Genomic DNA, 26,570 nt, shown 5'->3' with positions numbered 1-26,570 from the left:
GAACCTTTCAGGAGCAAAACTGAAACACCTCTGTTCAGATTAAAATCCTAGGAAGAACTAACTTTTCAGACAGACCTGTCTCCTCTCCTTAATTACATCATCTGTACACCAAGCATAAGGTATTCTTCTGTCTCCTCCCTCAAGATGTCCCATGACCTGTTTAGCCATGACCAAACACAATACCCCTCATAAATTATCTACACCCCAATTGTCCTTTAAACGTTAATAGTATTCCATTAGCACAACACTTCACCTGCAAAATCAATGGTTACCAGACTTTTACAACCCCTTAATCACAGCTTTAGTAGACTTTAGTGTCTGGATGCATCTTAACCCAGGTTTAATAGCATTACTGCAAGAATAAAATAAAATATGACAATTTCTTGCATTCATCACAGTTCCTGACAATACGGTGAAGAAAGCACCGTTGGTACCAACGGCTTCAGCGCCACGTTTCCCACCCACTGCCACATTCGGCGAAAAATGGTAAAATTCAGCCCACTGTATTTAATTTGCAAATTAAAATATATGATACAAGGTTACACAATTTCATTCTGTGACATGCAAATTATCGAGAAAGCCTGCAATTTTCCAATCTTTTATTCTGAGAAATATACCTACCTCATAATTTACTTCGAAACATTGAAAAAAATAGGACCATTTGGCCCTCAAGCCCGCTCCGACATTCATTATGATCATGGCTAATCATCCAACTCAATAGCCTAATCCCGCTTTTCCCCATATTCTTTGATCCCCTTTGCCCTAAGTGCTATATCTAACTGCTTCTTGAAACCATACGATGTTTTGGATTCAACTACTTCCTGTGGTAATGAATTCCACAGGCTCACCACTGTCTAGGTGAAGAAATTTCTCCTCATCTCTGTCCTAAATGGTCTCCCCATATCCTCAGACAGTGACCCCTAGTTCTGGACACACCCATCATTGGGAACATCCTTCCTGCATCTACCCTGTCTAGTCCTGTTAGAATTTTATACGTTTCTAGGAGATCCTCCTCATTCTCCTGAACTCCAGCGACTACAATCCTAACCAATTCAATCTCTTCTCGTACATCAGTCCTGCCATCCCAGTAAGTCTGGTAAAACGTCACTGCACTCCCTCTTTGCGAGAGCATCCTTCCTCCGATAAGGAGACCAGAACTGCACCCAATTTTCCAGGTGTGGCCTCACCAAGGGCATGGTAGCACAGTTGCTTCACAGCGCCAGGGACCCGGGTTCAATTCCCTGCTTGTGTAACTGTCTGTGCGGAGTCTGCACATTCTCCCCTTGTCTTAGTGGGTTTCCTCCGGGTGCCCTGATTTCCTTCCACAAGTCCCGAAAGACGTGTTTGTTAGGTGAATTGGACAGTCAGAATTCTCCCCCCGTGTACCCGAACAGGTGCCGTAGTGTGGTGACTAGGGGATTTTCACAGTAACTTCATTGCAGTATTAATGTAAGCCCACTTGTGACACTAATAAAGATTATCATTATTATTAATTGCAAGAAGACATCCCTGCTCCTGTACTCGAATCCTCTCGCAATGAAGGCCAGCATAGCATTTGCCTTCTTTACCACCTGTGCACCTTCATGCTTACCTTCAGTGACTGGTGTATGGGGTCATCTAGGTCTCTTTGCACGTTCCACTCTCCTAATTTATGGCCATTCAGATAATAGTCTGCCTTTTTCTTTTTGCTACCAAAGTGGATAACCTCTCATTTCTCCAAATTATATTACATCTGCCATTCATTTGCCCACTCACTCAACTTGTGCAAATCACACTGAAGGATCTCACAGCTCACCCTCCCACCCAACTTGGTGTCATCTGTAAATTTAGCGATATGACATTTTGTTCCCTCATCTAAATCATGAATATATATTGTGAATAGCTGGGGTCCGAGCACCGATCCCTGCGGTACCCCACTAGTCACTGTCTGCAAATTTGAAAAAGACCTGTTAATTCCTACTTTTTGGTTCCTGTCTGCCAACCAGTTTTCTATCCATCTCAATACACTACCCCCAATCCCATGCACTTTAATTTTACACGCTAATCTTTTATGTGGGACTTTGTCAAAAGCCTTTGAAAGTCCAAATATGCCACATCCACTGGCTCCCCTTCATCAATTCTGCTAGTTACATCCTCGAAGAATTTCAGTCGATTTGTCAAGCATGATTTCCCCTTCATAAGTCCATGCTGACTCTGTCCGATCCTTATAATCTATATTCATTAACCAAGTGACATCAATAAGAGAATGCATTTAAAATAATCTATTCACTAAGTTAAATAAATTGTTGGCATCATTCAGTAAGGATCCTCTTCCAAATTAAAATGGAAAATTATAATTCAGAGATTGCTTATGCTAAATGTAACTACATTCATACTAAACTACGGAAAAGACATCCCTTATTAGTGTTTTAACATGCTTGAAACTCCAACGCCGCATTTATATGTTATAATATTCTAATTTATGTCAGGAAAAATTTTAAATAGTTCTAAGATACTGTACATTTTCCACATTACCCTTGAAATTCTTGTATGGGATGATCACTCATTTTTTTTTGAGTTAATGCCTCTTCTAAATTCATGAAGAAATTGATTTCAGATGATCACGTTGAGTATTTTGCTTTTGTATCCCACTGTCCATTGATCTATAAGAAAATCTGTCAAAAATATTGGAGTTGTTCAGGAGCTTTTTGGGGAAGCAGAACAGGGGTAGATGTCATTATATAATAAAATCGCAAAATGTGCATTTCCTATTTTTATATAGCTTTCAGCATTTTTACAAATCTTTTGTTGTGATCTTGTGCCTAGACTTCGCCCATTCACCAAACCTCCGATCTGCGCTTATTAAAGTTGGCGAAAAGCTTTTCCAGAAGACAGTCGAGATACTTGTTCGTCCAAACAGTACCCAGCAGATTGACCGCCTGACCATTCCATTAATGGAAGCTAGCTGCTGTGGTTACTACAGAGCAGCCTATTTCCTGGCAGTTATTTTTGAGACTGGTCTCGGTGTGGAAATACAACCTTTACAGGTAATGCAATCAATGAAATTCAACATTTATTTAAACTTTGCTGCCTTGTTAAACTGAAAAGTCCTTTTGTGCGTTTCATTTTTAAAATTTTGCCAGAGATGTGCATCACAGGTAGGGGGTCAACAGATCATAATGGAGGTGTCGGCTAATTGTGGAAGGTTCAATGGGAATAATTAACTTGTTGAACCTTGAATATGCACTCCTGCTGCTTCCATCCCACCAGCAGGGTAATAAAGACACAGACCTCAAGGATCCTTAGCTTTTCACCTCCTTTACCTGCTGGGATTCCCGAGGCCAGGGATTCCCAGCCTGCATGAGTTAAAAATGAAAATAATCCTTTTCAAAATGGGAGGCATGTAGCTTTTTGTAATAAATATTTTAATTTGAATTTTCATTTGAAAAACATGTAAATTATTCAACCAGATTCATACTATATACAAAATATATCCCCAGCCTCCCAACCCGTCTCTCGAATTTAAAAAAAATATTTTGTTAATCATTTTCCAGAATAACAGCAATACAGCCATCTATGTACAACAGGTATCAGCATTCCATCCTTTTCACCCCCACAAACCCCAAAGTAACAACAACCAATCCCCAATGCACCCCGCCCCCCAACACCTGATGGTGACCAACTCTCTGAAAAAATAAATTAACCAGCTGCCAAATCCTACAGCTGACCCTCTCATTAGGTACCTGGGGCGCGATTCTCCAATGCCGCGCCGTTTGGGAGAATCGCCTGGGGCGCCATTTTTTCACGCGACTACGGTCCGACGCCCTCCCGCGATGCACCCAAGCGGTAAGATCGGCACTATCTAGTTCTGCGCGGCACAGTATGGTGAATCGCCCGAGACACCTAAAATGGCGATTCTCCCCCACCCCCGCTATTCTCAGGCCCGGATGGGCCGAGCAGCCTGCCCAAAACGACGGCTTCCCGCCGGCGCCATCCGCACCTTGTCGCTGCCGGCGGGAACGGCGCGGTAAGCCTGGGGGGGAGGGGGGGTTCTTTCACTGGGGTAGGACTCAAAAGGGGTCTGGCCCGCGATCGGTGCCCACCGATCGGTGGGCCAGCCCCTCTGAACAAAGAACAAAGAAATGTACAGCACAGGAACAGGCCCTTCGGCCCTCCAAGCCCGTGCCGACCATACTGCCCGACTAAACTACAATCTTCTACACTTCCTGGGTCCGTATACTTCTATTCCCATCCTATTCATATATTTGTCAAGATGCCCCTTAAATGTCCCTATCGTCCCTGCTTCCACTACCTCCTCCGGTAGTGAGTTCCAGGCACCCATTACCCTCTGCGTAAAAAACTTGCCTCGTACATCTACTCTAAACCTTGCCCCTCTCACCTTAAACCTATGCCCCCTAGTAATTGACCCCTCTACCCTGAGGAAAAGCCTCTGACTATCCACTCTGTCTATGCCCCTCATAATTTTGTATACCTCTATCAGGTCGCCCCTCAACCTCCTTCGTTCCAGTGAGAACAAACCGAGTTTATTCAATCGCTCCTCATAGCTTATGCCCTCCATACCAGGCAACATTCTGGTAAATCTCTTCTGCACCCTCTCTAAAGCCTCCACGTCCTTCTGGTAGTGTGGCGACCAGAATTGAACACTATACTCCAAGTGTGGCCTAACTAAGGTTCTATACAGCTGCAACATGACTTGCCAATTCTTATACTCAATGCCCCGGCCAATGAAGGCAAGCATGCCGTATGCCTTCTTGACTACCTTCTCCACCTGTGTTGCCCCTTTCAATGACCTGTGGACCTGTACTCCTAGATCTCTGACTTTCAATACTCTTGAGGGTTCTACCATTCACTGTATATTCCCTACCTGCATTAGCCCTTCCAAAATGCATTACCTCACATTTGTCCGGATTAAACTCCATCTGCCATCTCTCCGCCCAAGTCTCCAGACAATCTAAATCCTGCTGTATCCTCAGACAGTCCTCATCGCTATCCGCAATTCCACCAACCTTGGAATTGAAGGAGGACCTCCTTTCCTCCGCGCCCCGCAAGATCCATCCGACATCTTCATGCGGGGCGACCTCGGAAGGACGGCAACCACGCATGCGCGGGTGGCGCCAGTTAGGCGTCGGATGACACGGCGCCGCTTTTATGCTGCGCCAATGCCCGACGCACGCTGATGACGCTGCTTTAGCGACACGCCCCCCCGAGTTTCCCGTGGCCCCGACCCTAGCCCATTGTCGGGGCCTGAATCGGTCGAGACCGGGGCCATTTCGCGCCATCGTGAACCTCGACGCCGTTCACGGCGGCGTGGGCACTTAGTCGCGGAAGCTGAGAATCGCGTCCCTGATTTTATCCAAGTGTAAAAATTCCATCAGGTCGCCAAGCGACCTGGGCGGGGACGAGGAACTCCAGCGAAACAAGGTTTACCAATGGGCTATCGAGGAAACAAAGGCAAGAGCATAAGCTTTCATCCCTGTCTGTAACTCCGGCAAGTTTGAGATCCCCAAAACAGCTCCATGTCGACACCCAAGAATGCCCAACATGGTGCTGAAGAAGGAGACCCAAATGTTCACAAGCCCAGGGCAAGACCAGAACATGTGTGCGTGATGGGCAGGGACCCCAGAGCACCGCTCGCACCTATCCCCTTTGTCTGCAAAGACTCACCTATTCAATCTTCTTGCGCGTAATGTTTCATACCTGTTAATATCGAAAGTGGTTAGCTCTTGAGGGCTTACCCCTCTCCAGCCATTCCTCAAAGCTCAGGATCTTGTCATCAACAAAAAGATCCCCGAACCTTTCCACCCCCTCCTCATTCCAAACCCCGAAGGATGAATCCAAAACTGATGGTACAAAACAATAGTTCCCACAGATTGGGGCCAACATTGACATAGCACCCAGTTTGAAGTGTCATCTAAATTGTCCCCATATTTTCAAGATGGCCACCACCACCGGATTGGCAGTCCATTCCATTGGGGAAAATGGAAGGGGAGCCGTAACCAATGCCCGCAAGCTAGGAGTACCTTTACTGTCATTCCTCTCCATTGCCCCCACATGGGCTCCGTCCCTCTATGCCACCACCACACCTTTTCAATATTTGCTGCCCAATAATAACATGACAGGTTGGGTAACATAAGACCCCCTGATTGACTCTTCTTTTGTAAAACCCCCCTACTGATCCGCAGGGTCCTACCGGCAAAATAAAAGACAAGGTAATCTGATAAACTCCTGTAGAAAAAGACTTTGAAAGGAAAACTGGAAGGCACTGAAACAAAAACCGAAACCTTGGGAAGATATTCATTTTAATCGATTGGATCCTTCCAGCCAAGGTCAGCAGGAGTCTATCCCGTCTTTTCAGGTCCTCCTCCACCGCTCTAACCAGGATCCCAAAATTTAGCTTCTGTAGTGAGGCCCAGTCTATGCCACTCAACCTCTCAAATAATGAAAGTTGGACCTGGCCAGGCGAAAAGGCAACTTTCTCAGGATGCTCCCTTTCCTGGGAGATTCACCAGAAAACATTCGCTTTTACCCAGATTCACTCTGTATTCCAAAAAGGAACCAAAACTGTTGAGCAATTTCATTATCTCCTCTGCACTGGAGAGAGGGTACGCCACATACAGCAACAGGACACCTGCATAGAAGGTCACCCTATACTCCCTGTCCCTTCTGTCTATTCCCCTCCACTCTGTGGATGACCTCAGTGCGATAGCCAGGGCAAACAGTAGAGGAGACAATGGGCATCCCTGTCTCATGCCTCTTCCCAGTCGGATGTATTTTAAGTTTAAATCATTTGTATGGACACTGGCAGTGGGGTTCTATACAAAAGTTCTATACAAATGATATAAAACTGAACCAAACCTGCCGAAGACCTCAAATAAAATAGTTCCATTCCACCCTATTGAACATCTTCTCCGCATCCAGAGAAATAATCATCTTTGTTTCAGGGGATGGATAGGGGGACAGAACCACGTTGAACAGTCTCCGAACAGTGGCCGACTGTTGTCTCCCCTTGTTAAATCCTGTCTGTTCTTCTGAAATCATCCCTGCGAGGCAGGACTCCATGCACCTCGCCAATACCTTTGCTAGCAACTTTGCATCTGCATTCAACAAAGAGATGGGGCGGTACGACCCACATTCCACCGGGTCTTTATCCTTCTACTATGTCGAGATCGTCGCCTGCACCAAAGAGGTTGGCAACATCCTACGAGTCTGAAACTCCTCGAACATCTCTAGCAGCACTGGGGTCAGCAACCTGGCAAACATTTTGTAAAATTCAATCGGGAACCCATCTGGTCGCGACGCCTTCCCTGACTGCATCAATCCCATACCATCCTTAATCTTCTCTAGAGTCAGAGAAGCTTCCAATTCCTCCCTTTCCTCCTTCACTACTGGGAAGTCCAGACCATCTAAAAACTTGTACATTACGGACTCATCCTCCGTGGGTTCCGATTCGTACAGATTCCGAAATGAAGCTTTGAATGCCCCGTTAACCTTGTTCGGGTGGAGATCAGTCTATCACCCCCATCCCTGTCTTGCACAATTTCCTGAGAGGCCGCCTGCCATCTCAGCTGATGTGCCAGCTGGTGAGTAGTCTTTTCCCTGTGTTCTTAGAGAGCCCCCCCCCCCCCAAACATTGCAGCAAGTGCACTGCCCTGTGGAGAGAAACCCAAACTCCACCTGTAGCATCTTCCTGCTGGCCAGCAATTCTGCTGTCTCATTGATCGAGTATTGACGGTCCACCTGTAAGATGGCATCCGCCACCCTCTGCCTCTCTGATCTTTCATCTTTGGTTGTGTGCTTTAACTGAGATAATCTCCCCTCTAACGACCTCCTTCAGCGCCTCCCATAGCGTTGAAGGAGAAATATCTTCAAAGCTCAAATATTCCTCTGATAGAGGAGATCCTCGCGCAAAAACTTTTATCCGCCAACAGAAAAGTATCAAACCTCCAAAGGGGTAACTGAGCAGGACCTGAATCAACCTTCATGTCTACATCGTATGGGGCGTGATCAGAGATCATCATTGCTGAGTATCCCGACTCCACCAGCCTGGTAGCAAGCACTTACCGAGCCTATCAGACAATACAGGCTCTGATTGGTGAACTCGCCTTTAGAGCAGGACAACAGTTTGTCAGATGTTGGGAGGTTGTGCAGACTTACAGCGGTTCAGACATGGATCTCCTGAATTGGTGTGAAATTTCTGAACTTTCATTGAGTAAAGGTGCAAAGCAGCAGCGAGGTTTCAGGCATTGGGACAGGTGGACAGCCTGAGGCAAAAGTGAGGTCGCTGACCAACATCAGGGTGTGAGAGCCTGCGATGCCTTCAGCAAGGCGAGGAGGTAGGTGTTCGTCAACGGCCATCAGGGGGAACTTTCAACCTCCAGGCCAAGGCTTAAGAGAGCGGGCAGCCAACCAAATTAAGAACAGGCCACCAGGCCAGATAGGCAGCAGCAGCAGCCAGGCAGCCAACCTGGTCGTCAAGGCCCAGCCACACCTGAGTGAGAGCCGAGAGGTGAGCAGTGCAGCAGTCGAGAGATGCGAAGAAAGCCAGGTAAGCGTTGGCGTTGATGTTTTCGGGTAATTGGGGGGCAGTGGCCAGCGAGAGCTGGGCGACTCAACCAGAGCCAGAGGTCAGCCAGGGCTGAGAGTGAGAGGACTGGGCTGGGCAGCAACCAGATTGGGTGGCAAGGGCAAGAGAGCAGAGGCCAGGTCAGATAACGAGCTCACAGCAGCCAGGCAGCCAGCCAGGGGCACACGGGGCTGTCGAGTCTCGAGGCCCGGCCACCTGAACGAGAATCGAGAGGTGAGCAGAGCAGCAGTCGAGAGGTGCGAAGGTACCAGGCAAGCGCCAGCGTTGTGGTTTTCAGGGAATCTGGGAGGAGTGGGGCGACTTGACTAAAGCCAGAGGCTGGGCCGAAAGCAACATCTTCCTTCTTGGATTTACACGTTGAATTTACTGCCTTTTTTGGGGTCATTCTTCTCTCTCTAATCGATGCCGGTGTCTGTTATGATACCCTTGGCCATTGGCATCACAGCTTCCCCCAAAATTCTTGGGAGTAGCCAGTTACTCTGGCAGTGAACTCCTGCTCATCCTCACATGAAAATTTTAGAAGCCTCTCCACCCCCACCTCCCACCACCACCACCGGTCTCTCATGAGCTTTGTTTAATTTGTCACTGCTTTTGAGCAGCTTAGACAAGTGGGTGTTTTTTTTTTAAGGAGGTTTCACTCAACAGAAGACTTTGAAAATTCATATTTGTGAATCCTTAAAATCAAGACTGATCATCCCCAGTCAATATGAAGAGACACTAGGAATCTGGATGTCAAAAATGCAGGAAGTTGAAAGCAAGGCAAGAGGATGAAGCTAGGCTAAAAGACAGTTTGGCACGCTACGTCAAAAGATTCAAAATATTGAACAGTGCCCAACCTGCACATTCATCCTCAACAACAACACCCACAGAATGTTTTGGTGACCCGTCTGATGACTTCGCCCTGTCAATTTCCGGAGACAACACATCTGCTGAAAACCTTGAACAAGGTGTGGACTATGAAATGGGGATGGAACTATAAGGTACTGTTCAAACTCTTTGTTCTTCTGCTGCTGAAGTGAGGGAAGAAACCTACCCTGAAGATATTGCCTTATAACCAAAATCTGGTCCACTGGGTATGATTGAATATTTCCTAAAAATAGACCAGAGAACATGGGTAATATGGAAAATTTGAGAAAAGAATGAGGTCAAGGCCGAAAGTAGTTTAGAAGTCTTCATGAGTCCCATTTTGTGAGGGTGAAGAGTAATGGCAGGACGGAAAAGAGAAATTAGGTGATTTTTTTTCAGAAGCCTTTAAGGCAGTTGATTGTTATGCGTTGATGTTATTCCCTGATTGTCGTAAAGGGAAACAATCATTTGTTGATGGGTAATCTAACTGGAGAAATGTTGGAAAATATATTGCTGATCATGAAACTTCTAAAAGTCACATTAAGGCTATCTGCATATTTGTCCAAAGCTGTAAATTATCTGGGAGAATTGTTTCTGCATTATCGGCTCAGTTTGAAAAGGTGTGTTCTTACTGGAGGAAAGTGCTGAGATGTGTTATTGCCACAGTCAAACTGCCGACTGCATTGGGACTCCCTCTAGGAGGACATGATGAGTCATCAGTGTCAACTCGAAAGAGGTAATCCTTTAGCCTGCCTTGAATATCTCAGTGAATTTGAAGAGCTTCTCGAAGAGGATTTGAAAAGTCATCAATATTGTGTCTTGGGATAGACCAACTTTTTAATGCACAGAACCTACGATGACATCACTATGCTGGCAGAGCGGCTCAGACACCAATTCACTAATGGAGCCAAAGATGCCAAATACTATTCCAGCTACAATCCCACACTTGAGTGCCTGGGGACAACAGTTTTGGAAATCCTTTCAAATTTAGGTTTGGACATCAGATATTGTTGTGGGCACAGCTTTGATAATGCCGCAAATATGGCAGGAAAATATTCAGGTCTACAAACCAGACTGAACAATGCAAACACCTGTGCATTATTAATCTCATGTTCTTTGAATTTAATCTGCAACACAGCATCTGAATCGTGTTGAGCAGCCGTACATTTTTTTGACTTTGTTCAAGATTTCTGTGCCTTATTTTAGTTTCCATGCATTACTGGTATATGCTGCAATCACACTTGGAACAGGCACATGGAAAACATTCAACGGTCAAAAGAATTTGTGATATCAGGTGGTCCGCTAGTTCTGGCTTTCAGACTGAACTTTGTTGATATAAAGGAATGCTTCTCAGACAAAGCCACTTCAAAATCTGAGAAACCACCTGTGGCAGCTGAAGTAAAATCCTTAGCAGCGAAGTTTTAAAAAGTACAAAATTGCTGTTTTTACTGTCTTGTGGAAATGTTTAATTCAACAAATTAATGCTATCAGCAAATCGCTGCAAAATGTAGACATTGAATACTTCACAATTGTTAGCCTCAGTTAAACGTTTTGTCATGGAAGCTCAAAATGACTGTACCTTGGTGGAAGCAGAGGCACTAACATGAACAAAGAATACAGGTCCCTCTAATGATGAGAAGTGTACAAAACACAGGAAATTATTAGAGACAATGAAATCACTTTAAAATGGAAAAAGCAGATCATATTGAGACTGTCAGGGCGCGATTCTCTGCTCCCGCGCCGGTTGGGAGAATCGCCTGGATCGCCAAATTTTCCCGCGACGCCGGTCCGACGCCCTCCCGTGATTCACGGAAGCGGCCAGATCGGCACAATCGCGTTTTGCGCAGCGCGGTCCAGTGAATCGCCCGAGACAGCCAAAATGGTGATTCACCGGTACCCCCGCGATTCTCGGTGCCGGATGGGCCGAGCGGCCTGCCCAAAACGGCAGGTTCCCCCCCGCCGCCGTCCACACCTGGTCGCTGCCGGCGAGAACAGCGCGGGACGCTGGGTGTGTGGCCTCCGGGGGGGGGATCCTGCACAGAGGGGGAGGGGGGGGGGAAGGGGGAGGGGGGGATCCTGCACTTGGGGGGGGGGGGGGGGGGGGGGGTGGCGGGGGGGGGGTGGCCTCAAATGCGGTCTGGCCCGCGATCGGTGCCCACTGATCGGCCGGCCGGCCTCTCTGAAGGCAGACCTCCTTCCGCAGCCCCGCAAGATCCGTCTGACATCTTCTTGTGGGGCGGACTCTGGGAGGACGGCAACCACGCATGCGCGGGTGACGCCAGTTATGCGGCGCCGCCAAGGCCTGGCGCGCATAAATGACGCGGCGCCGCTCCTAGCCCATTTTCGGGTCCTGAATCGGTCGGGATAGGGGCCGTTTCGCGCCGTCGTGAACCTCGACGGCGTTCACGATGGCGCAAATACTCTGCCTCCATTTCGGAGAATCCCGCCCTCAGTGTTAGTTGTGACACAATAATGGTGCAATTGCAGAGTAGATGGGAATCTCTGAAGAAGACTGGTGAATTATTTTGCAGGCTTTTGACAAACGTTTGGATGTGGTAAGAGATGAATTGGATTCTACCGGGAGGACATAGATACAGATCTTTTTGAAAATTAAGTGAAACAATTCAGACATTTCATCGATAATGATAATCTCAGCTTCGAGATCACCAGCTGATTTGCACAGACTTGTACGTGATGGTTTCCTGACAACCTTTCCAAATGTGCAAATCATTTTGAAGATCTTTTTAACAATACCTGTCACAAATGCTTCCGATGAACGTTCTTTCTCTGTATTGAAGAGAATGAAAAATTATTTGGGAAGAACATTTGACAAGTTCAGCAATACTGACAATTGAAAGTGCATCCTTACAAGATTTTACCTATGATGCTGTGATTGATGATTTTGTGAAGAGAAAGTGCAGAGGAAAAGCCACCTACGTTGCCATGGATTGCAAACCACTGATGAAGCAAGAAAATCTAAAAAAAAATCTGTCCCTCTACCATGTTCTCCAGTCTAAACTCTGTTCTTCAAGAGAGAACATATGCTGGTCTGATATAATGGCTGGTGGTCACATGTGGACACCTATAACCGGTGAGTAACTGTCATCCCCCATCGCTCTTACTGGCCTTCAGAAAGACTCTCCTTACTCTTCTGGACAATTAAAGAACTGAGTCCTGCCAGACAGTTGCCAGCAAAGCCATTGATATTAGACTTGGACTGGACTTTCCACTTCATTGGAGTAATTGCTCCTGCGATGGACTTTTTCTGGCTCATTCTGTCCTGCGCTGTGCTGCAGTCACATCACCGGCTGATTTCTCCATCCCATTGCCCATCAGCCAGTTCATGTTTGCTCACCTCTTAAGACACACAGATCACAACATTGACCACCTCTGTGGTCGTGCTGACAATGGGCAGGCCTGGATTACAATTTATTAATTACAGTACAGGACTGTTTAAGTTAAAGAGCACTCAAGCAGCCAGTGTGTGAGCAGTGAATTTGGGTTACTGTGCCTTGCATTGTGTGAGAGCTAAGGGTGGGCGGGGTCAGGAGGACAATGATGCATTGGGGGCGGGGCACTTTGGGGGCAGACTGCCAAGTCACCACGGGGGTGGGGCATAATGTGGGGCCCCATAAAGCCGGAGAGCACAGAGCCTTCAAAATTGTAGGTTCACCTCTGCCAAGAAGGCAGGATTTCCGTGCAGGCTTCAGACTCCTGCCATCATAGTCAAATGCAGGTCAGAAGCTTGCACTGTGTGAGGAACAGTCACCCAGCTGTGACTTTCCCCAAATTCTCAGTTGATGGCACACCCTCCAATTGATGTGGGCTTTTGAAACTGGAGGACTATTCATGAGCCTCAGCACGTTGAAACAACAGGCTGCTTTTTCATTTACAAAATTGCCTCAGCAACTGGCTACCATTGGGGTGGGGGAACCCATCCACAGGGTGACTGGAAGGGCAGCAGAAGCCAAGCTCATGTAGAGGGCCCGTAACTCTCCCAGGAGATATTGAACCTTGGAGTCCCACTTGAAGGCTGCCTCTGGGCAGATATTCTGTTCACTGATGCCTCTGGGGACCCGGAAGTCCAATAGAAACTTCTGATGAGAGGCCTTAATTGGTCTTTAACAAACTGAATTGGAAGGTAGCCCCGTGCCCCACTCCCCCTCCTGCTATTTGGGAAATAGGCATGGAGTTGGAGTGGTGAAATTCTGTGCCTGCCCAACTCCATACCCACCTCTATTTGGTTAAAGATTAAGCCCAGAAGGACGAGCAGAGACTTTGCCACCGAATACTGAGAACGAGTCAGGCAGCAAAAGGTCATGAGAAAGTTAGAGTGCAGGAGTGAAGTCAGAAATCATTTCCCTAATTTAAGCAAGTCCGTCACTCAAAAGGAAAATGTTGTGCATTCTTTGCTTTCTTTTATTGAGTAAGATAGATTGTATTATAGAATTCCCTGCCCAGTGAAGCAGTTGAGGCTACCTCATTAAATGTTTTTAAGGCAAAGGTAGATTGGGTTTTGAACAATAAAGGAATAAAAGGTTAAGATGAACGGGCAGGTAAGTGGAGCTGAGTCCACAAAAAGACCAGCTATGACCTTATTGAATGGTGGAGCAGGCTCGAGGGGCCAGATGGCCTACTCCTGCTCCTAGTTCTTATGTTCTTATTATAGAATCCCTACAATGCAGAAGGAAGCCATTCAGCCCATTAAGTCTGTACCGACACTCCGAAAGAGCAGCCTACCTAGACCCACTCCCCTATCCACCCCGCCCTATCTCTGTAACCCAACCTGTATAGCCCTGGTCACTAATTGGTAATTTAGCATGGCCAATCCACCTAACCTGCACATCTTTGGACTGTGGGAGGAAACCGGAGCGCCCGGAGGAAACCCACACAGACATGTGGAGAACATGCAAACTCCACACAGACAAACACCTGAGGTTGGAATTGAACCAGAGTCCCTGGTGCTGTGAAGCAGCAGTGCGAACCACTGTCCACCATGCTGCCCATTGAGTGACTTAAGTGTGTCTGATCATGGCTGTTGTTCTGTATGTTCACATTCCTCTAAAAGAAAGAAGTTCACCGATTTCAATTTACATTCTTTGCCTCGCCCTACACATGAAATGAAATGAATCCGATCTATCACATTGTTATTTGGCAAGAGTTCAGTTTATGTACATAGACTTTTTAAAGTTACATGCACAATTTTGTGTTTATCCAATGGAGTTAGTTGCTTTGTCAGTCATTTACATCTCAGCAACAAAGCCTAGTGATCAATTATGTAGTTTGTTGCTTTCTTTGTTTAAACTTACAACTAAAAAGGCAACTACAAAATGTAACTTTTTGGAGTAAATCTTTGTATTCAGTCTTCTTTTCTAAAAAATAGAATCTCATTGATATTTCATCAGGGTTTGTTGTACAGTCTGGTTGCTGCGCAAGGAAATGACAGACTTGCCCTAATGCATCTTGGATATAAGCATGATCAAGGTATTGATGGGTACCGCCTGGACTACGATATGTCATACAGTTACTACTTAAACATTGCACAACAGACTATTAATGATCGGCATGTATTTGATGGAGAACAGGTAAGTGTTATGGACTCGAAAAAGACCAGGGGTGTGTGGTTATGTTGCCTGTCTGGTGGGGGAGGTTGAGCCTGATAGAGTCGAGGGGCCATCTTTAAAGGGCGTACATAGTTGAAAATAGTTTAATGACTGTCGTCTGCTATTTAATTTGAGGGGAAAGTCTTTTGTCAGAATCAAAAAATCAGTTATGAATAATTATGAATTGTTATAAGATTTCTGTAAGCTGCAAGAATATTTTTACGGGTACTGATGTATCAACCCTGTCTTTTAAGATCTGGTAAAGTCATGGCCTGCCTGCTATCAGTTGTACTTCTGTTATTGATATAGTTCATGATTAATGACCTCTCTTAACTGGATTCCCCAGTAACACCAAAGATCATTGTATAACACATTTTTCAAAAACAAAATCAATAGTAATCGTTCTACTCTAGAATTTTTTTTAGAAGGTGACTAATGCTCAATTTTTGATTTAGAATTCAAATAATTGGGTGCAAGGCATGATAAACAGTAAAGTTCTGATGCTATGAATCTGTGTTCTACGAAAGGATTTGTATAACTATTGAAGGTGGGCCCTGTCCGTGCGATGTTTGCACATTCTCCCTGTGTCTGCGTGGGTCTCACCCCCACAACCTAAAGATGTGCCTAGTAGGTGAATTAGCCAGGCTAAATTGCCCCTTAATTGGGGAAAAAAATTGGATACTTTAAATTTATTTAAAAAAAATTATTGGAAGGTAGACCACGTTTGTGGATTATTTTTGAAAACTTAAATTTGAAAGGTCAGTGGTAGGAAATTGTCGAGAATCAATGTCCACCTGAATTTGAGACAATGGACAGATTTTCCCATAAATTGTCAGAGTGTCAGACCATGACTGAAAACTGGCTTGTACCTTTCCCGTTGCACTGCCAAGTTTTCAGACCAGATCTTGAGCCACTCTGATAAAACAAAAATCAGGGGGTGTGGTTTATGTTGCCTGTCTGGTGGGGCTGAGCGTGATAGAGCAGCGACCTCCCACCCACCACATCTGTAATCGGGGCTCTCCGACACCTCCTCCCATGGATCAAGCATTAGGGTGCTTCTTCTCACTCCCCAGTGGCCAACAACCAAACAATTGTCACAAAATCGTCAGGTTGTCGTCCCCCCCCCCCCCCCCCCCCCCGAATATGCTTGGTACTCCCTTGATGCTCTACTCCTCCCTGTAACTGCAAGTTCCCCCCCCCCCCCCCACAATGGCCACTCCCCCATTTGTGGTTTGAAAAGAGGAAGTGAAAGGAAGCTTAGCCATTTTGAAATAGCCAGCAGTTGTCAATCACAACAAGGTTGTTTATCACACATTACGTTTAGGATCAATGGAGGGTTCTTCAGATGCATTCAAGTATGAAGAGAAAGATAAATAAACAATTACCTACATCTCATGCCAGCTGTGTTTAAACCATTAAGCTGTCAATCTAAAGCTAGTTAAAGGTACTGCACTGTGAAATTGAATGAATCATAGAATTTACAGTGCAGAAGGAGGCCATTCAGCCCATCGAGTCTACACCGGCTTCTGAAAGAGCACCCAACCTAAGCCCAGACCTCCACCCTGTCCCTGTAACCCAGCAACCGCACCTAACGTTTGGACACTACAGGGCAATTTAGCGTGACCAATCCACTTAACCTGCACATCTTTGGACTTTGGGAGGAAACCGGAGCACCTGGAGGAGACCCACACAGACAAGGGGAGAATGTGCAGACTCCGCACAGACAGTGACCCAAGCTGGGAATCCTGGTGCTGTGAAGCAGCAGTGCTCAGTGCCGCCCCGAATGCTAAATATTTCAAAGGATCTTCTCTGATTTCAAGGCTTTTCCAATGTTGTGGGCTTTCTAGGAAGGCTCAAGCACTTCAAAAAGCAGAAGGTCTAAAGGATAGGGCCGAGGAAACAGATACAAGGAAAAGGAAAGTCTTCCTGGCGTGAATCTTCAATGAATGTCTGAACTGCTCATAAGCTGTCAAGCAGAGCAGTTCAGAGTAAGAAAGCCACTTCGAAGTTTAAACAGGTCAGACAGCAATGATGATTTTGAACAGAGGGCTGCCTGAGATCACCATGCCAAGAGTGATGTTCAGGTTGCCCAGGCCGCTTAGGGGATCTTCCCTCTGCAACCTGGCAGAAGCAGAGGGGTACATGAGCAATGAGCTAGCCCCTTGACCCTTATCGGGGTCCAGCCTTCCAGGCTAGGGTGTCAGTGCCATGGTGCCAGGGTGCAGTGCACCATTGGCAATGCCAGGGGCAGGTTCTGAATGGGGGGGCCTGGGGAAGGGGAGGGGGTTGGGTGGCTGAAGGGGGGACTGAGGGGCTGTGAGTGGGGTAGAGCTGGGTGACCCTCATGCCCGTGTGGTGTGGGGGGGGGGGGGGGGGTGTGTGACCCATTATTCCCAAGTTGGAGGAGAGGAAGCCCCTCCTTGATAAGGGGTTGGAGATGCTTCCTTTGTCAACATTTGTGTTGTGGGGAGAGGGGGGCTGGTATCTGGGTGCCCATTCAAAATAGCGGCCTGACACAAGTAAGCGTGTTCAATGCTATGCAAAGGCCTGTGAATACCACTCCGGCGACGCTCCGAGCACCAGCATGACACAGTCCTGATTCTCCACTGGTGAATTCACATAGTCTTTGAAGCAGAGAATCCTGCCCCAGGGGTTGAATCTGGGATCAGTCTGGTCTATATAGTACAGCTACTCACCGGACAAACAAACTCAATCTTTAGCAGAGTGCAAATGTTCCTCCAATTGCATGAATTTTGTTTTGCGACTTTACACAATACTCCTCTTCTCTCATTTTACTTTTGCTGAAATTTGAGCTTTTGGTCACATTTTACAAATTCTTCCAACATGTTCTTTTGCCATAACTGCCTTTAGCAATCGTGTAACAATAATTTCCTATTTTTTCAGGCCTTTGTTGAATCAGTGAGGCTAATGGATGATTCTGCTTTGCAGAGTCAAACTCAAGAAAACGATGACATCTTTTTGTGGCTCAGGTATCAGGCAAATCATGGGGATGCATTTGCTCAGGTATAAATTGCATGCACTGTAATAATTTGCTTTATTCTATTCATTCACACACCCCAGTAAATCACTCGTTGCCAATATATCTGTTGCTGCTATTTTCATAAAAACATTGGATTCTTCGATCAGAATTTTCCAGCCCCTTCTCCCCACTTCCCCCATGGCAGGGACGGTAAGCCATTGAAATCTCCATTCACGTCTCTAGAACCAGAAGATCCTGCCGGCATCAAGGGCTGGAAAATTCCGTGCTGGAAAATGAGTCTATGGATTACCCATTCCGACCAGCATATGGTCCAAAGGAAGTTTACAATTTTCCACCATGGGGATTGGATGGGGAGAGGCAGGGAGAGGAATGATACATCTTCTCTGGTGGGTGCATGTCTACAATGTCACCTACCTCTCCCGTTACCATATCTCATCCAATGCTGAAATTTTCATCTTGTTTTTGGGACTATTTCGGACATTTTAATGCCCTCTTGCTGTCTTTCCATCTTCCACGCTTTGTAAACATCAGCCCATCCAAAACCCTGTGTGAATATCCTGTCCTCCACCAAACCCCATTCATCCATGAAATGTGTCCTCACTGCCAGTATCTCACATTCAAAATTCCATTCTTCATGTTTAGATTTCTGCATGGCCTTGCTTTTCTTCTCTGTAACCGTCTCTTATCATGCAACGTCCCCTGAGCTCTCTATTCCTCAGATTTTAGAGCAGGTTTGTCCAACCTTTTCAGGTAGGTGGATGGGTGGGGGGGTGCACGTTTCATTTTTTTTTTCTCTTGCAGACCTACCTAACCTCGAGTTGTTCCCTGACCTACCTGACCTCCAGCCATTCCTGGGCCATCCTGATCTCCAGTTGTTCCCGGGCTTTCCGAACCTCCAGCCATTCCAGGGCCTTCATGACCTCCAGTTATTCCCCGGTCTTCATGACCTCCAGTTGTTCCCCGGTCTTCATGACCTCCAGTTGTTCCCCGGTCTTCATGACCTCCAGTTGTTCCCCGGTCTTCATGATCTCCAGTTGTTCCCCGGTCTTCATGATCTCCAGTTGTTCCCCGGTCTTCATGATCTCCAGTTGTTCCCTGGTCTTCATGACCTCCAGTTGTTCCCGGGACCTACTGATCACCAGCCATTCCCGGGACCTACTGATCTCCAGCCGTTCCCGGGCGTTCATGACCTCCAGTTGTTCCCTGGCCTTCATGATCTCCAGTTGTTCCCTGGCCTTCGTGACCTCCAGTTGTTCCCTGGCCTTCGTGATCTCCAGTTGTTCCCCGGCCTTCGTGATCTCCAGTTGTTCCCCGGCCTTCGTGATCTCCAGTTGTTCCCCGGCCTTCGTGATCTCCAGTTGTTCCCCGGTCTTCATGATCTCCAGTTGTTCCCCGGTCTTCATGATCTCCAGTTGTTCCCCGGTCTTCCTGACCTCCAATTGTTCCCAGGCCTACCCAACCTTCAGTTGTTCCCGAACGAATAAGTATTCTTATTTGCCCATTTTATTGGTGTTCCATTTTAAAATATGCAAAGCCAGTTCAGACCAATATTCCTATCCCTGCTTTACTGTTTTTTTCCTTCTGGGGGGCCTACCTGACCTCCAGCCACTTGGCAGACCTTTCTGTCCTCCTCCCAATTTCTAGACACTTGTTGCTTTCTGTTTGCTACCCTGCTTGCCGCTCATTTCCTGAGCCCTTGCTTGCTTTCCTTCACCCCACTTTTCCTTGTGGCCTCCCCACGTGCTCTGCCATGTAAGCTGTGTGCTCCTTCAGTAACCAGTGTCTGCTTAGTCGGGTGAGAGCGAGTGCTCTGAAAACAAGCGAGCAGCCAGTCACCTTCACAATACTTGCTATTTGGCCAATCAGAAACTGATTCTCTCCCGAATGTGCTTTCGATAGTTTCTTCAACCCGGAAATTTGAGAGAATCGGGATGCGATTTACTGGTCATGTCATGCGAAGCCTTTTCCAGGACCTACCCGGCTTGTCACGCCTCATGAGATCTAAAGGGATCTCACGAAACATCATGATCGGGGTCCTGCCCATTGTGGACAGGATCAGTATTTGGCAAATCTGCATATTAGAGTGAGTAGCTAGTCTCACTCTAGCGCCCCTAATCTGCCCGAGGCATTGGGATCTAACCCCTTCACCTCTGAGATCTTAGGCCAGCGCTGTTCAGTACTGGTCCCCATAAACGGGGTCCAGGCAGAATGGCACTTGGTGGTGGTGGTGGGGGGGGGGGGGGGGGGGGGGGGTCTCACAGAGGATTGGAGGCCCTTGGGTGGTTGTCCTCCAGGCAGGGGGGCCACCTTGGCAGTGCCACCTGGGTGGCAGTGGCACTGTCATGGTGCCAGGCTGGCAGTGTCAAGGTGCCAGGCTGGCATTGTGCCCACGCCAGGGATCAGGACTGGGAGTACCCTGCCCTTGTGACGTGGGGTGTGGGCGGGTGGTCCAACGACCCGCTTGTAAGTGAGTTGGGGCGTTAGGGCATCTTGAGGATTGCATTGTGGGGTTGAGAAATCAGGGGCACCATTTAAAAATGGCATCCTGACCTCTTCCTACACTGAGGAGTTTTGGCGAGCGGAGCACCTTAGTGCAGGATTAAGCACAGCCTCGGTGGGGCGTTCAATAGCGTGGACGTCCTTGGCACTGTGAATCTGGGAAACACCCGACTAAACGTGCTTGACACAGGACTCTGTTGCAATTCGGCTAGGTCTCTAATTTCACACGCAGATCATACTCTTCAAATTAAGTGTAATTAAATGAATGTCATGATATGGAGGTTTTGGGGGCCAGGTTGTGCATGCAGGAAACTAGTGGACAAGCGGACAAGCATGTTCTCGAGCATCGTCCCTCATTTTCCCTATTATTGGCAATGATGGTTTCAGTCACCTAGACCCCACACTGTAAAATTCCCTCCATAAACCACACCTTCCTCTCCTCTATTTAAGTCCTTACTCAAAATTTACCTCTTTAATTAGGCTCCTGATTATCTCTTCGACTATTCCACCCCTTCCCCATTATTTTTTGTCCATGTATTTTGGATTATACCTCTTTTTTTTCATCAAATTTACAGTGCAGAAGGAGGTCATTCGGCCCATCAAGTCTACACTGGCTCCTGGAAAGAGCACCCCACCCAAGCCCACACCTCCACCCTATCTCCATAACCCAGCAACCCCACCCAACACTAAGGGCAATTTTGGACACTAAGGGCAATTTTACATGGCAAATCCACCTAACCTGCACATCTTTGGACTGTGGGAGGAAACCTGAGCACCCAGAGGAAATCCACGCACACACTGGGAGAACGTGCAGACTCCGTACAGACAGTGACCCAAACCGGGAATCGAACCTGGGACCCTGGAGCTGTGAAGCAATTGTGCTAACCACTGTGCTACCATGCTGCCCTAAAGTGGCCTGGTTATTTTTCTATGTTAACCGTGCTTTATGAATGTGAGTTATTGACGATGAATAAAGAGAAAGTGATATTAATTCAAATAATGAAATACTTTCCAAAATGAAATATATTGTGAATAAATTCAGTACAGGAAGCAAGTCTGAATTTCAGTGATGCTCAAATACAGCAAAAATATTGGCCCAGGCCTTCTGGCCTCTGGAACATTGGAATACCTGACGTACGACTCAAGACCCAAGTCGAGCCTCACAGGTGCCGACGTGCTCATTTTGTGGAAATTTCTCAGAAAATTTCTGTTTTAACTATACAGCTGACCCCCCTGTTTCCCCCCCCCCCCCCCCCAGTCACTCAGACTAACCCTGCCTTTCTCCCCCCTCAATCCCCCTCCCTGACTACTCCACCACCTGTTGGTCGCCTGGCTGCTTTTCTCTGACCCCATCGTTCCCAAGATGCATTCTGTGCTGCTTCTCTCTGCTGCTTTCTGTGAGGATTCCTGTGCTGAGCGGGTTCTTATGCATCGTGGATTCGAAGGCTGGCTTTTTAAAACCATATCCAGGTAGCTTTCACTCTGATCAGTGTCAGTCCAATGGTTCTGACTCTGATTTGGGCCACTGTCGTTTAATTCATTAAATACTAGTGGGAGAAAATGTAACCATATTTTCATAACATTTAAAGTAATTGAATGTTTACTCTGATTTAGTAATACTATTCTAGCCAAACCTAAAAAGTTTATTAACGCTTGCAGCAAAAACTTGCAAGAATGCTTTACTGGGGACAACATGGTATCACACGAGATGTGAAAGCTGCTATGGAATGGTATTCTAGAAGTGCAGAAGAAACAGGAGACCCACTATCGCTGTATGAGTATGGACTTTTTCTTTTCAAGGTAGGTGTTATAAATTTTGACGACTGTACATATCTTCTCGGCACTTTGGATTTCATTGCTACGATAAATTATCTCAACTTCTTTCAAAGTTGAGGCAGACTGCAACCTGGTGAAAGGTCACATATCTGAAACTCTGTTTTTCCCTCCACAAACTCTGTTTTTCCCTCCACAGGCGCTGCCTGACCTTCTGAGTATTTCAAGCATTTTTTGATTTCAGAACACTGAGTTCATCCTTAAATGATATATTAACTCTGTTATATTGAAATTACTTTTAGGGCCGTGGAGTGGAAAAAAATACTAAATTAGGTTTAAAACTAATCCATGAAGCAGCTTCCAAGGTAAGATCTTTGCACAATGCAAACATGCGTTGTTTAACTGTTTTGTTTATCTTTTGAATTTTACATTGGAAGACTTGAATCCTGCAGTATTTAGCAATCCTAGCATTCATCGTACAGCCCCAGTCCTCCGCTGGAAAAATGCAATATAATCCGAAAAAGTCGATCAGGAGTACAGAACTTGAGTATTGCTGAACAAAGAGAGGAAGCTTAGCTGAGTTCAAAATTAGTGCTGAGCTACGTTTTAAAATCAGTATGAGAGCATCGCTGGTTAGGCTAGCATTTATTATCCATCCTAATGGCGCCTGTTTCAGCTAAACAGGCCAAGTGATAGCCATTTGCTGATATATTCCCCAGGGCAATTACTTGACGAATTAGGGCCAAGTTGCTTTGTTTAAATTTCAAACAATGCTTGGCAGTTATCTGTTAGCCACCATCAACTGGTGCATTCTCCATGGCAACTCCTCTACCAATCAGAGTCCACTTGCCAACCAACCAGCATTCTCTTTTCATAGAGTATAAATTGTTGTTTTCCCCTTAGGTTGGTTATCTTGAGAATTGTCCTGATGAATTCAAGATGAAAAGCTTCTACACGTGTCTTTTTTCAGCAATAATCTACAATGTTGAAAAACGATCTGTATTGCATTGAATTGCATAAAATCAATAACATAGAATCAGGCGATTCATTCCAACTAGTTTTCCTAGTATTGAGACATCACAGAAGTATCTCCCAACTCCAATAATCCTGCCCCCATATTCTTCTTTTCCCTCCTCCCTCGTTTATGCTCGAGCTGTTTGCTTCAACCACTCCATACAAGTTCCAGATTCTCCCTAGAGCTGTGTCATTGTTCATATTTTATCCAGTCTCCCCTTATATGTCTGAGTGAGGGTTCCAAATTATTGCTGAACTATTTGTTTTACAGGATGAGAGCATTGCAGGCTAGTCTAACATTTATTGTCCATGTTTGATTGCCCTTAGGAAGGTGGTGGTGGTCCACCTTCTTGAACAACTGTAATCCTAAGTGGTGTAGGTACACCCATGGTGCTGTTAGGGAGGGAATTCCAGGAGTTTGACCCAGCGACAATGAAGGATTGGCAATATATTTCCAAGTCAGGATGGTGTGTCACTTGGAGGGGAACTTGCAGGTGGTGGTGTTCCATTGTGAGGTGGTTAATGCAGAACTGAGGGTATTGTACCTTAATGTGCACAGTATACAAAACAAGGTAAATGAGCTTGTTGCGCACATTGAAATCGGCCGGTACGATGTTATGGGCATCAGAGATGAGGCTGCAAGGGAATCAGGGCTGAGATCTAAATATACTAGGATATGGGTCCTATTAAAAGGACAGGCAGATGGGCAAAGAGGGCGGGGTTGCATTGTTAATAAGGAATGAAGTTAAATTGATAGCAAGGAGCGATTAAAGAATCAGAAGGCATAGAATCTCTGTGGGGAGAGTTGAGGAATCGCAAAGGTAAAAAGACCCCGATGGGAGTTATGTACAGGCCTCCTGCAGTAGTCAGGACATGGGGTAGAAAATAAATCAGGAGTTAGAGAAAGTATGTAAAAAAAGGCAATATCACAATAATCATGGGCGACTTCAGTATGCACATGGACTGGGAAATTCAGGTTGGTAGTGGATCCCAAGAAGAGGAATTTGTGGACTGTTTCAGAGATGGTTTTTTGGAGCAGCTTGTGGTAGAGCCCACTAGGGAACAGGTAATTCTGGATTTGGTGATGTGCAATCAGGCAGACTTGATTCGGGATCTTAAGGTGAAGGAACCCTTAGGGAGCAGTGACCACAATAGGATAGAATTTACCCAGCAGTTTGAGAGGGAGAAGCTGGAGTCAGATGTAACGATATTACTGTGGTGAATATATAGCACTAGTAATTCACCAGTGTATTAGTATCATGTTCTGCCATTGTGTTACAGCTATGTTATGTTGTTGACCTTGTGGGCTCCACCTATGGGCCATTGTGTGGCTTCACCCACAGGGGGATATGTTGGGGCATGTACGGGCTCCGCCCATGGCTCCTCCCCTTGAAAGGAAGTATAAAGAGCAGTTGACCTGTAGGCGGTTCACAGTATTGTACCAGTCGCAGGCAGGCACTAAGCTGATTAAAACCACGGTTTACTTCTACTCGTGTCTTTGAGTGAATTGATGGTCGCATCAATTTAATCAGCTTAAACATATCTATGGAATCAGCCCTCAAACCTGATCGAATGGAACTCGATCCGCCGGCTGCGGAGGCGAAATAAATTTTTTCGCACTGCGTCGATGCTTCAAGGCCTATCTTGCTGCCTCTTCCACACCTTCCGTCACCAATGAACAGAAGCTGAGCCTCTTCCACGCACGGATGAGCCATCACATTTCTGTTCAGCTCGACGAGGCCTCCTCCTATGAGGATGCCCTCGCAATGCTCGAACGCCTATACGTACGGCCTGTGAACGAGGTCTACGCGCGACACATCTTCACCACTCGCCGCCAGCGCCCCGGGGAGTCGGTAGATGATTACCTACGCGACCTCTAAGCCCTCGCACGCAAGTGCAATTACCAGGCCGTTATGGCCACTCAGCACATGGAACTCGCCGTCCGAGACATCTACGTGGCGGGTGTCGGTCGAATTATGTGAGACAGCGCCTGCTCGAAAAGGGGGCCCAGGATCTGGACGACACGGTAAAGTTACCTACCTCTCTGGAGGTTGCGTTTCAGAGCCTTGCTGCGTTCCCGGCTGACCACGCGACCCTCCTCGTGGGCCCCCGACCAAAGACTACCCAAGGCCTGTGCCGCGCAGCCGCCCGCCCATCATGGGGGGCTGCCCTGCTAATTTTGCGGCCAGTCTCAACACCCCCGACAGCACTGCCCGGCCCGCAACGCGAACTGCAGCAGCTGCGGGAAAAAAGGACATTTCGCCAAAGTCTGCCTGGCCTGGTCTAAGAACTCTAACTCACAGACCCGATCCTCAGACTCACAGGCCCGCAGACCCCGCAGGGTGGCAGCGTGTCTGCCGACTCTGCCCCCTGCAGATACCTCAGCCTCGTGCTATCAGTGGGGGCAGCCATCTTCCAGCCCTCACAGCACGTGCGACTCACGGGGGCCGCCATCTTGGACGCCATCTTCCTCACCGCCCGCCACGGTCGACCAACGGGGGCCGCCATCTTGGCCGCCATCTGCTACGCTGCTCGACGCGTATGATCAATTTGGACAGTCAGCGCCGGGCCGCCCCAGCACCTCCGACCACACTGCTGGCTACCCGCAGCTCAGCGCGGTCACCTTGGACCAGTCGCGACCCAAGCACCTCCGGAGCTCCATGATGGCCGTCCGGGTTAACGGGTACGAGACACCTTGCCTCTTCGACTCCGGGAGCACAGAGAGCTTCATTCACCCAGACATGGTAAGACGCTGCTCGTTCCCAATTTTCCCGGCGCAACAAACCATCTCCCTCACCTCAGGGTCGCACGGTGCAAATCCAAGGGTGCACTACTGCAACCCTAGCAATACAGGGCGCTGAGTACGCTAACTTTAAATTATATGTGCTCCCAGACCTCTGCGCTCCTCTCCTATTGGGACTCGACTTCCAATGTAACCTCAGGAGCCTAACCCTGAAGTTCGGGGGGCCCCTGCCCCCACTCACAATATGCAGCCTCGTGACCCTAAAAGTCGACCCCCCCCCCTCTCTTTGCAAACCTCACCGCCGATTGCAAGCCAGTAGCCACCAGAAGCAGGCGGTATAGCATGCAGGCCAGGATGTTCATTAGGTCCGAGGTCCAGCGTCTCTTGCGGGAGGGTGTCATCGCGGCCAGCAATAGCCCCTGGAGAGCTCAGGTGGTGGTCGTCAAGACCGGGGAAAAGTTCCGGGTGGTGGTTGATGACAGCCAAGCCATTAACCGGTACACGCAA

The 26,570-nt window shown here is 47.2% G+C and overlaps 1 protein-coding gene across 3 annotated transcripts in view; it reads left to right on the top strand.

Annotated features, from left to right (window-relative positions):
• LOC140408803 (protein sel-1 homolog 3-like) overlaps positions 1 to 26,570 on the top strand; it is a 142,170-nt gene that overhangs the window by 55,950 nt on the left and 59,650 nt on the right. For all 3 annotated transcript variants that reach the window (XM_072496521.1, XM_072496520.1, XM_072496522.1), the window contains exons 10-14: positions 2,806 to 3,026; positions 14,836 to 15,015; positions 17,938 to 18,057; positions 22,193 to 22,333; positions 22,609 to 22,671. In XM_072496521.1, the coding sequence (XP_072352622.1) occupies positions 2,806 to 3,026; positions 14,836 to 15,015; positions 17,938 to 18,057; positions 22,193 to 22,333; positions 22,609 to 22,671 (725 nt within the window). The remainder of the gene's footprint in view (positions 1 to 2,805; positions 3,027 to 14,835; positions 15,016 to 17,937; positions 18,058 to 22,192; positions 22,334 to 22,608; positions 22,672 to 26,570) is intronic.

This window comes from Scyliorhinus torazame, chromosome 3 (assembly GCF_047496885.1).
Source record: "Scyliorhinus torazame isolate Kashiwa2021f chromosome 3, sScyTor2.1, whole genome shotgun sequence".
NCBI lineage: Eukaryota > Metazoa > Chordata > Chondrichthyes > Carcharhiniformes > Scyliorhinidae > Scyliorhinus > Scyliorhinus torazame.
This window is presented reverse-complemented; position numbering and strand designations above follow the sequence as displayed.